This window comes from Lupinus angustifolius, unplaced genomic scaffold (assembly GCF_001865875.1).
Source record: "Lupinus angustifolius cultivar Tanjil unplaced genomic scaffold, LupAngTanjil_v1.0 Scaffold_1_922, whole genome shotgun sequence".
In the NCBI taxonomy this organism is placed as follows: Eukaryota; Viridiplantae; Streptophyta; class Magnoliopsida; order Fabales; family Fabaceae; genus Lupinus; species Lupinus angustifolius.
In genome coordinates, this window is record NW_017716239.1 from 26,298 (window position 1) to 37,832 (window position 11,535).

Sequence of the window (11,535 nt, forward strand, 5' to 3'; positions counted from 1 at the left end):
TGATCGATTCTCTCTCCTCATCCTTTAAATGCAAGCAAGGACCATGTTGACTTGGTAAACACGTCCCAGAAAAATAAAATTTCCGCTTAGGCCCAAGCTTGATCCGAACATGAACCGAGCCTAAGGTGGTTTTTGTGTCCTTACCTATCACAAAACTCTTGTACTCCTTAGAGCGCACCCCTAAAGTGCATTTTGAGCCTTATAGACACTCTTGAAGTGTTTCCACCATCATATGTATGACTTAGAGTTTTTTCATTTCACACTCCAAATGTTCCATTTGTATCAACAATCACCATTTTAAACTAAAAAACGATTTACAAGAATTTTTGTGATTTCTATAAAATTTTGCATAAATAAAGGGGTATATGACTTGAACATTTGCATAGTGAGTAAAATTTAAATTTTATTAGAGTGATTTGTAGTCAACCCTTAAGAATTGATAACCACCTTTAAAACATTCTTCATATGAAGATTAAAAACATCACAAAAGAATTCCAATATCATCCTACCTAAACCCCATTATTTTCCAAAATAAAAATTAGAACTAAACCACCATGAACAAGCAAGAAAGACACACAAACAGGTCAAACCTTATTCTTTCATCTAAACAAATCACCGAAATAAAAATAGTCAAAAGCATAAAATGAAAAGAAACACATCGAATGCACTCTTATAATGGCAGAGTATATAAAACCTCATCCATATTTCTCACTTCTACCACCTCATTTTCACTCTCATCTTTATCCCATGCAGAACTTGCCCTAACAAGCTCTATCATGGGCAAAAATATTATCAACAACCACCATGGAGAAATTGATACTCTTAGCATTTCAAAATGCAGAAACTACTAGCACATTTTTTAAATTACTTAATTAGTTTATCACATACCATACTATTGATATGCCATTCCATTTCTCAAATAGATTAATTAGCCATAGAGACTATACTTATCCAAAATATCTATATACTGAAAATATAAAGATTTATATATGTTTAGTATATCATCCAACATTCATTTGTATTATTTTTATTTAAGAGTCAATGATGATAAAAATGAATGGTAGATGATACACTAATTATGTAAAAAACTTACACTATCTATATATACATAATTTTCTCACCCAAAAAAGGCATAACTACAAAATAAACAACTGGATCTTGCTCCACACTGGTTGTCCTAGGTTCTAATTAGAAATGATCATTTGTGTCATTTTTCACCATTAGAGCAACAAGTCTTTCATGCCCCTTTTCTTAATGCATAACTAGATTGGTTGTTATATAAGCAATGTTCCTTACAATTTGTGTGGTAGGTTAAGAGAAAAATACGGTAAATATATAAGTATAAGATAAGGCGTGGGATCCATTTAAAAGTTTTTTAGAATAGGAGAGATGTATTAAAACATTAGTTGAATTATTTAAATTATAAGGAAGTATGAAAATATGTAAAAAATTAGGTGAAATCCATTTAAACAACTTAGAAGGTTCCATGAATCTAAATTAGCGTGATGTTAAAAAACTTACCAACACTTAATGTAGAAACAATCAATCAAAATATAAAAAATTGCTTTTATTAAAATTTTAAATTACTATTTTTTAATTACTTTAAAATTCTATACAAATCTTGCACTCAGTATTATCATATGCTAACTCCAATTATAATATAGAAAATTACAGCAACCTTTAAGAAATGTCAGCATTGCCGAGAATCAGAAAAAAAATCTAACAACCTTTAACAGTTTTCATAGCTTATTTTGAAGATAAAAGCTTTTATTTGCTCCCAATATTATTTTCTCAAAATTATTTTTTCTTAAGATTATCTAAATTTAAACACACTATCAAATGCACCATAATATTACACTAAGTTTCTTATTATTCTCACATTAAAGCCTTCACGAAGTTACATGGCATAAGCTTTACAGAAAAAGAGCAACCTCTAATAATTTGTACACATTGAAAACCTCACCATTTGCATATTTTATGTGGATGCATAGGAGCAGGATCTTTTACTGTTAAATTAAAATCTTGATTAGATCATACTCTTTGGATGTCTACATAGGTAATATCAGCTGGAAAAATTTGTGTGGAGATATATATAATACAAAACTACAAAAGATTACAGACTTTTAAGCCAGGAACCACTGCTATGAGAATCTATTCAAGCTACAAAATGAATATAAGATACATAAGTCCTTAAATCCATTCATAAACTGGAGACAATGGTTAACAAACAATAATCTGTAAATTGAAATCCAAAAGCCAGCTCTACTTAATCTGAAAATTGAAGCCATGTAAGATATCTGATGACTATGATTTATTAACTCCCAAAAAAAGAAAAAGAACTACTATACATCTAATAAAATAAACATATGCTCATTGATGTTAGATATCAGACAATTTCTTCTGCCCAGCCTCGGAACTCAGCTGGAAATACCTTGAATCCAAAATCACAAATTTTTAAGAATTGTGTCAGCTCTCATTTTGGAACTTCCATTCTAGTACTGCTAGAGCTTATCAATCTGAGCTTGTGGTGTTGTCACCTGCAACCCAATACCTTTTGACAGCAAACAACACCTTCTCGGAAATCGGTGGACCATCCTCATGATCCACCATTTTGGTCTTCCATCTCATTCCTTTCACAATTCGTCTCACCTTCACTAGCACTTCTGCTTGATCTCGGAATATTACTGCTCCTTCAGGCCGTAAAATTCGGTCCATCTCCAATAGAATGTCTTCTGCACTACATCTGTATTGATTTGATTGACCATTTGAGTCAGGGAGAAAATGAAGTAGTTGTAACTATCTTTTTGGTTACAAAATATCTAGGTGCTTTAGACAAGCACATCTAGGCATGAAAAAGATACAATTCTTATGGAAGATCGGTAACAAAACCTAAAAATAGAAAACAAAAAGATAAAAACATAAACTTACTCATTCTTGTACAAGCTGAAAAGACCATTTGCATGGATAAGGTCATAAGTTCTTGGATATGTGGAGAATGCTTCACACCTGGTAGAAAAGAGAAAATTATTTAACAGAACAAGGCTCTCTTTCTCATACCCCCTCCTTTTTCCCATTTGCAATTTTGCATCATGAGAGATCAAAACTACTAATAAGCCAACTAGACTAAACATCAACTATTTATATCGTAGAATATTGTTGCGTAAATTCAGATTAAAAATCCCTGCAGAGTATGAGAACCTAACTATTATTTCCATACTTACATTTCTCGACCTTCAAATAATTATAATTATACCTGCTATCTGCCAAAAATTAACAGAGAATAAGAAGTCCTCCATCAAAATGACTTTCACCAGTCTCGGGTTCAGTTTTGAACTAAGAAGGAAAAATGAGTTTCAAAGTGAAGTAGGGACTAGAGACGCATGGATATCAAATCCAATTTTACTGTGTAGAGACTAAAGAAACAATGGTTTTTCGAATGTAAGGCTTTTGTTGTTTCATCTCTTTTCGATCCATCCCGACTTCGTGTTGTAGGCTAGACACAACCATTGTTATACTCTCTGCCCAAAGAAAGCATATTGCGAACAACGGAATGCGAGTCTTTGCAACTCAGACTATTGACACTTAGTTTAGCAAAATGACACCCATAGGCCTATACTTCTTTCTTCTTCTTCTTCTTCAAGAAAACAGACAGCACTTGAAGTTTAAAATCGATCAACAAACAATTCCAATTTGTCTGGTTTGCAAAATTTTCAATAACAAAATAGCATGCTATTTACAAATTCTCTTTGTGCAGTCAAAGCACAAGGCTACTCAAATCCAAGAGTTGACATCTTAATATATAAATAGGACAAACTTATTATCAACATAGCCAATTAAACGACATATAAAATTTGTAGAGACCAAGAAGAAAAGAAAAGAAAGGAAACCATGTCTCAGAACTTACCAATCATGATAAATGCCAATCAATCCCCGCTCGAATATAACACCCAGATTAGTTTTCTCAGCAATTGTTGGCAGAACATTCATAACCCATAATTTGGGAGAATCTAGTGCAGCAGCAAAACTTCCCAAACCAGCATTCATGTCCATGATGTTGCGATACCTCCCTGACTCGAGGATTTTGTTGACTCGCTTGTAAGCATTCACATGCTTCTTCCATAATCGGTTGTCCTTCTCAAATACCTCCACAGATACACCAGGAACAGATCCACTGCTTATTCTGGAAGGAACAGCATTGAGTCTCTCAGGGAAAGGCTTCCAAAGACCACTACCTTTAGAAGGAGTTATACAGTTCTCCATCTTCTTGTACCTAGACAGTATTAGAGCAATAGAGCCTTCAGATAGGTTTTGAAACCAATAGTCCTATAATCTATATGTTAGGGACTATACTGGTAAGTTTACATAATAAAGGATTGAAAATCTGATACCAGTCAACAAATAATTCTTAGAGAAAGCATATATATAGAATAAAATCCAAACTTCTTAGAAGTTTTCAATACAAAAGATTAGGAAATATATTTGAGACTAGAGCCAAAAGGAGCAGAATCTCAGAGAAAAAGAGGATTGCAAAGTTTTTAATAAGGTACTCTTAACTTTTTTTTGTTCTTGGAAACAATCTCCCTCTCCCTGCTTGCGGCGATAAGGCTATGTATATCTACCCTCCCTAGGTCCAACCAGGTGGGAGCCTCGCGCATTAGGCTGCCCTCTTTTAGTAATTTATTTTGTTATCCATAAAGTATGAATTGACATGAAATTTAGGTAGTTACTTCAAAATTGTTATACATATGTCCTACTAGGTAACACATAACTGACTTCCTGAACATAAAGTATTAGCTCTGAAATAGATAATGATTGAAACAAAAAGAGCATTGAGTAGAAGTGAAGTGAAGCAACTTACCAGACATCATCAGCATTAGTTGATTGACATATTGTAGATTGAGTATCTTCACTGCATTCATCATTATTTGCTCTTTTTTGCCAGATCGCGATTTCACCCTTCTCATGTTTCTTTTCCCAGCAAAGAAGTTTAGCAACATCCTCAATCTTCCTTTGCTCCTCCTCAAGCTCCTCTGAGGGACGCTGCCATGCTTGGTAGTTAGTCTTCCAGTTGATAGGAGGTCCAGAAAGTACCCAGTAACCACCAGGCCTAAGAACTCTGTCAACTTCCTTCATGTACATTCCATCTACAAAATTTCCCAACAAATACAGTTTTTAAAAATAATTTTTCACTACCTAAAATCGAAATTACTGCTGTTAAAGAACCATTGAACAGTAAATAAAAAACAAGAAACACATAACTTAATCTAGTCCAACCAAAATAGAGTTGGTCTAGTGGTGTAAGGCTCCCCTAGATCTCTAGGTAGATCAAAAGGTCAAATGTTTGATTAGTGTAAGTAATGTTGGTTAGGAGTGGCAGCCAAACACCCGAAAGTGATTAGTTCCTTACCCACAAAGCGAGGGATAACCTTGGTTATATAAAAACAAGATGTAGTACAGATAAAGGGGCTTTGAAAATCATTATAAATCAAGTTCCGTATAACCCACATAATCATTTCCTAATTAGATAAGGAGAAATTCATTAGTTGAATTCAAAGAAACACTTCGATTGTCATAAGCCACACACATCTTTTTCAGTTATTACCATTTGCACCCCATGGAATCAAACAACGAGAACAATGTGCCATGTCGAAGGCTCCAGAAGGGAAAGGCAGCATTATGGTCCCAATAACACCAATTATTGCTGGAACACCTCTTTCCAATGCAAATTGAACTTGTGCTTCATGAGAGTCCCTTGGTGCAATTGACATTGCAATCACATTTTTCTTAAACAGGTACGCGCCGAAACTAGCAACCTAAGACAATCAAAACCAGCAAATAAGCTGGAATACAAATGAATGAAAGCTATCTACAAAAATACAAGCTCACAATTTGAAAAGGGGGAAACAGAGAAAAAAAGTTGGGGCTTTTAATAAAGGATTTTATTTTTCTTGAATGATTTCAAAAGCAGAAGATTCCATTAGGAGCTCGTTATGGACAATAGTTTCTTCATGCAAACATCATATAAAATAGTCAGGGCAATGATTGAAATTATGGATCACATCATGATGTGGCTACTGTGGTTTGTGCTGGCCGTTGCACCCACATCACACCATAATTATAGTATGACATCAAATCACAATGATATGGTTGTATTAGGTCTAGCTGCATCAGACCGCATAAAATTGAAAAAATATTTTTTAATCACAAAATAATTCATTCTGTAACAGGCCATAATCCATATCATAACGGCTACAATGAACGCAAACGTAATAACCACAACTGTAATGCAATCGCAACTGCAATTTAAAACATTGAGTGAAGTTAAACAAAAATGTTTACTTATGATTTGACTTACCCCACAGCCAGTATCTAATGCAGTTCTAACCATCCCATTATCAAATGGAATAACAGATGCAAGTTCATCAATATAAGCATCAGCTCCCTTAGGAAACTGTGTTCCTCCACCAGGGAACCTGAAAACATTCCCTTCATACTGTATCCAATTCTGCACAGCCTTCTCAACTGTCAAACTCTTATAAGGCGCATTTGCATATGGAACATAATCTCGACTCTGAGGCCATGGAAATGGTGTTGCATACCCTCTAGGTGCAGCTATGAGACAATACAATTTCTCTTCTTGAGGAGGACAATGCCTTTCTCTATAGTTCATATTTTCTCTGGGAAATGTCATAGCTCTAGTTTGATCATGACAAGGTGTGTAATCAATGTAGCGATCATCACATGGCTTGAACTCCTTGAGTTCAGAATCAGAACTAGTATCAAGTGTTCCAGCATCACCATCTTGGTGTGTTTCATAGTTTAGATCAGAGAGAACACTGCAATCTGTTTGCTTGGTAATTTCAACAGCTATTCTGTCTCCTTTTCCAAAACCACTGTGTTGCCATAATCCCAATACATAGAAGAAAGTACACAAGGCTACAATGATGAGAAAATACATTGAAGTCTTATTGTTTCTATTGTCTCCTGGGTTCCCTTTTGTAGCCATGATGATGAATCTTTATAAAGTAGTACTGAATCTGAAACATGGTTTAATTGAAATACATTAAGCCATAAATATAATGTAGATTATCATTTATTACTACTACCACTAAAATAAAAAAGGTAGTATATGAAAAATAAATTGCATATCTTTAGAATAGTAAGAGGATTAAAGGGAGATATGATAAAATTCATAAATATATATACTGTGAACACCCAATTTGATTTCTCAAAATTTAAATATATACACCAAATTTGGTCTCTCAAAATTTACATATCCAGACCCAATGATATATGAGAATAATTTGAAATTTTCAATGTCTTCACTGTTCTATTTTTACAGATGATAATTATTGTAGTCGCACAAAAAAGTATTTAATATACTGTTTACTATTAATGCAGGCTGAATGCAAAGTTTTGTACAATGTATATTAGTTTCATTAAAGCAATAATAGAGAAAAAAATCTTTACACCAATTGTTTTCTCTTTAATATATTAATGTTAATTAATATATTCTCACTAAAAAGGTAACATTTTTGAGTTGTTAATAATGAGACCTAATAAGAATAACAGATTATTTTTCTAGACCACATAACATCCGCACAGCATGTTGGAACTGGTTCTCTAAGTAGGTTCTATACTCAGAAACATTTTGCATTAGTACACATCACTCAACAACATAACCGAAATTATTATAGATTTTGATTGTAAAAATTTATATACAATATAATAATAATACCATTTCTGTGATTGTGCACGGATTTCCAAATAACCGAAACGGCGGTGACAATTTTCCTAAGAATGTTTCACAGAATTCCTAGTTATGCCAAATTAATTCAAAATCCAACACAATAAATAATTTGAGATTTCATTAATCCACACTCCCTCAACGTGAAAAATAAATCCACAAAAAGAAAATCTATATCTATTACATCAGCGGTTAAGAGAAGGCGTTAAAATCAACAAAACGTGAAAGAGAGAATGCTTACTGGTGTGAGAGAGGAAATAATAAATGATGAAAATCGTGAGAGGTGGTGGGGCCCTATGAAATCAAGTAGAGGATGATGATGAAAAATGATTTGTTGAGATATTGAAAAATGCTGGGAATGATTGGAGAAGAGGGAACGTTGTGGTGTGTGTTTGTTTTGTTGTGTTTTTTGTTTGTGGCATTGTGTGTTTTCAAAACTAACGAGTACACGTAAATGTCTCTCTTTGCTATTGTTGCTTCTTGATTCGCTCTCTTAGCAAAAAATTTCTCATTGGTTCGTTGAATTACGATGTTAAGCACTTTTGTTCCAAAGCGGGGAGACCCTTCGCTTTTCGCCAATCATAACCGTCCACTCATCCTCCAAATGCAAATTCATATATGATTATAATTATTTGTCAACGTCAACGCATGTAACAACATTTAATTTTATACATAATCATCACTATTTATATTTAACCAATATTGATTATTCGAAAAATTAATATAAATAAATAATGATAGTGCTATATTATACTAATTATTTATTATGAATGATTGTAATTATATTATTGTAACCATGTTCACAAGCACTAGTCTCTTATAAGTAGGGTAATGCCGTGTACATATATTTTAAGAAATTTCCCCCCTAAATTCAATGACTCACAAATAATAAGCCTAATACATGTTGTCCTCTAACCTATTGTAATGACTCACCATTTATATTATATCTTTTTTCTAGAGTTCTAGATTCATCACAATCCATACATAACAATCTGGATTCCTATTTTTTGATATTGAATATACAATATTTATATTTTATTCGTATTCCTCATGATAAGTTCCAAGGTATTTGTTATTCAAAACTAATTATGTATCTTTTAATATCATCTAACATAGTAAATTAAATGAAAAACTCCAATTAGAATGTATAATAGGTTTAGTAATAAAAATATGATATTTGTTTCCATAAAATATATAAAAAATGCAATATTCAAATGACAAATACGAAAGTAAATATTTGCTTATGTATGTCTTTGTACATGACTGCTTAGAATAATTGAATATGTTATGACAGATTCTGCACAGAAAGCCAATCACGTAATAATCATTCACCTCCTATTCGCTAAATTTTGTAAAAATAAGATATTTGGTTAGAAAAATTGTGATAACAACCATGATGTTTAGCCTTTATCTAAGAGTGTAGATATTTCATCCTACACACTCATAGTAACTTGATATTAGAATTTTCCGTTGTTGGAATTATAAAGGCGATTTAAATATCTTTTTGTCTAGAACCAAACATTTTCTATTAATCTCTTAAACTTTCCTCATGAATAACAAATAATTAAATCCATAAAGCAAAATAGTTTCGTGTTTGTGTATAAGATGGTTTTGAGATGAAAAATATAATGGAAAGAAATTTTTTCACACACATCCATAGCTATGTATGTTAGAAAAATACTTTTTCAAATGTTCAGCCACCACGTCTAGTAACTAAGCTCGTACAATGAGTTATCACATCCAAAGAATCAAGCCTTTCTATTTATTATTGCATCTAGAACCAAGTATATCTAAAGTCGCATCTATCTAATGACAAATGCGTCTAATAACAAGTGTGTCCAATACTCATCACGTCTAATGGCTTATAATTGTTTTTATTCGTACAAGTATATATGATCTTTACCCATTGAGTCATTTGTATTTATTTCAAATAATTAGTATACTCATCTAATAATAATATTTGTTGTTTCAATTATTATTCTTGTATTAAATATTATGTTTCATGGTAATTAAGATACTCTTGTAAATGCAAAACTTGTACTATAAACTCTTGCAGACAAAATCAAGCACATAACTGAATAATGAGGAAAACCTCTGAATTGTGTAAGAAGACATTCCTTTATGTTTGAAATAGTTATTAGAGTGAACTTCTTATAAATGTCAAGAAGAAATAATCATATACATTGGATCTAACATATTAATTGTACATATGAACTAGGTTGAAGGTACAACAGATTCTTTGCCTTACATGTTTCTCAATACTAGAATTAATGGAACACACTACAATAAATGATAATCCTAAACATATACTAAGTTGAAAATTGTCAGAAGTTCTATGAAGATATAAAAATAAAAAAGAAAAGTACTTCAGAAGAATGAAGCTAGCAATTACAAGTGATTTGTAGTCATTTGAAAAGAAAAGCTTAAGTGTATATTTTATATATCTTATACAGAAGCAAGCTAAGTAAAAAAAAAATACTTGAGTGTTTACGTTGTAAATATTATGATATTTTATGTAAGTGAGTTGTAGACACAATTGATCATAAACTTTCATATTCCCACCTCATTGAATTGTAAAATATCACCAAAAATATCTATTAAATGTAAGAGTATGTAGTAGCTGAATAGTTGCAAAAAACTAAGTATAAAACATGTAAATGTAAAGAGTAGGGAGAATAGTAGAGATATTGGCGTACCCATAATCTCGGGGTCAGATTTGTAATTGCAACTCATTAAATTAGTGAAAATCTCTTGTGTGACAAGATGACTAGATATAGCCTTTGGTGGACAAAAATGTAAACCAGTATAAAGTTTATAGTGTATCTCTACTCCTTTCCCTACTCTTTACATTTATATGTTATGTATTTAATTAATTTATTTTCTGCAACTATTATGTTTCCTCATACTCTTACATTTAAAATTACGAAAATTCTGACTTAGTGCAAAAAACTAATTCACCCTCCTCTTAGTTTGTCAACTTGATACAATTGGTATTAGAGCTTAGTTTAGGCAAGATACTCCCTAGATCATGTTCTAAAAGATGACCTCAAAATCTTTCTTAGAAGAAGGTTTCAACATCAATCGCCCTCCAAGCTTTATTGGAGAATGTTATAATTTTTGGAAGATCTGAATGCGAATCTTTATAGAGTCTTAGGATCTTGACATATGGAATGCGATTGAAGAGGGACCTTACGTACCCTTTGTAGTAATAGATGGTGCAAGGGAGATAAAACCAAAATCTTCCTAGAATGGCAATGGCAAGAAGAAGGTTCAATTTGACCTAAAGGTCAAAAACATCCTCACATCAGCCTTAGGCATAGATGAGTTCTTTAGGGTGTCAAACTATAAGTCTGCCAAATAAATGTGGGATAACATAGAGACCACTCATGAGGGAGCCGATGAAGTCAAAAGGTCCAGACTCAATACTCTCGCACAAGAGTATAAGATGTTTCGCATGAAGCCTGGAGAGAAGATCTCAGATCTTTAGAAAAGGTTTACCCACCTTATTAACCATCTTATTGCTATAAGCAAAGTGCAATCCAATAATGATCTCAACCTTAAAGTTCTTAGGTAACTTACCAGAATTTGGCAAAGTAAAGTGACAACCATCTCCAAAAAGAAGAGTCTATCCAAAATGTCGTTGGCTACACTTTTTGGCAAATTGCAGAAAATTTGAGTTGGAGTTAAGCCAACTCAAGCATCACGAAGAACAAGAAAAGAAGAATAAAAATATCCCGCTCAATGAAAATGCAGATATATGTGAGACCTCTGATGATGATTTAGAGAAA

General features: G+C 32.6%; 1 protein-coding gene across 1 annotated transcript; it reads right to left on the reverse strand.

Annotated features, from left to right (window-relative positions):
• Nucleotides 1–2,179: 2,179 nt before the first annotated feature.
• LOC109337065 (probable methyltransferase PMT2) lies at nt 2,180–8,255 on the reverse strand. Its single transcript, XM_019573936.1, has 7 exons — nt 7,989–8,255; nt 6,356–7,037; nt 5,603–5,813; nt 4,859–5,144; nt 3,905–4,270; nt 2,929–3,006; nt 2,180–2,743 (listed from the first exon to the last, which is right to left on the reverse strand). Exons 2-7 carry the CDS (start codon nt 7,004–7,006, stop codon nt 2,512–2,514), a joined length of 1,824 nt encoding a protein of 607 aa, XP_019429481.1. The 5' UTR covers nt 7,007–7,037; nt 7,989–8,255; the 3' UTR covers nt 2,180–2,511.
• Between the last annotated feature and the right edge of the window lie 3,280 nt (nt 8,256–11,535).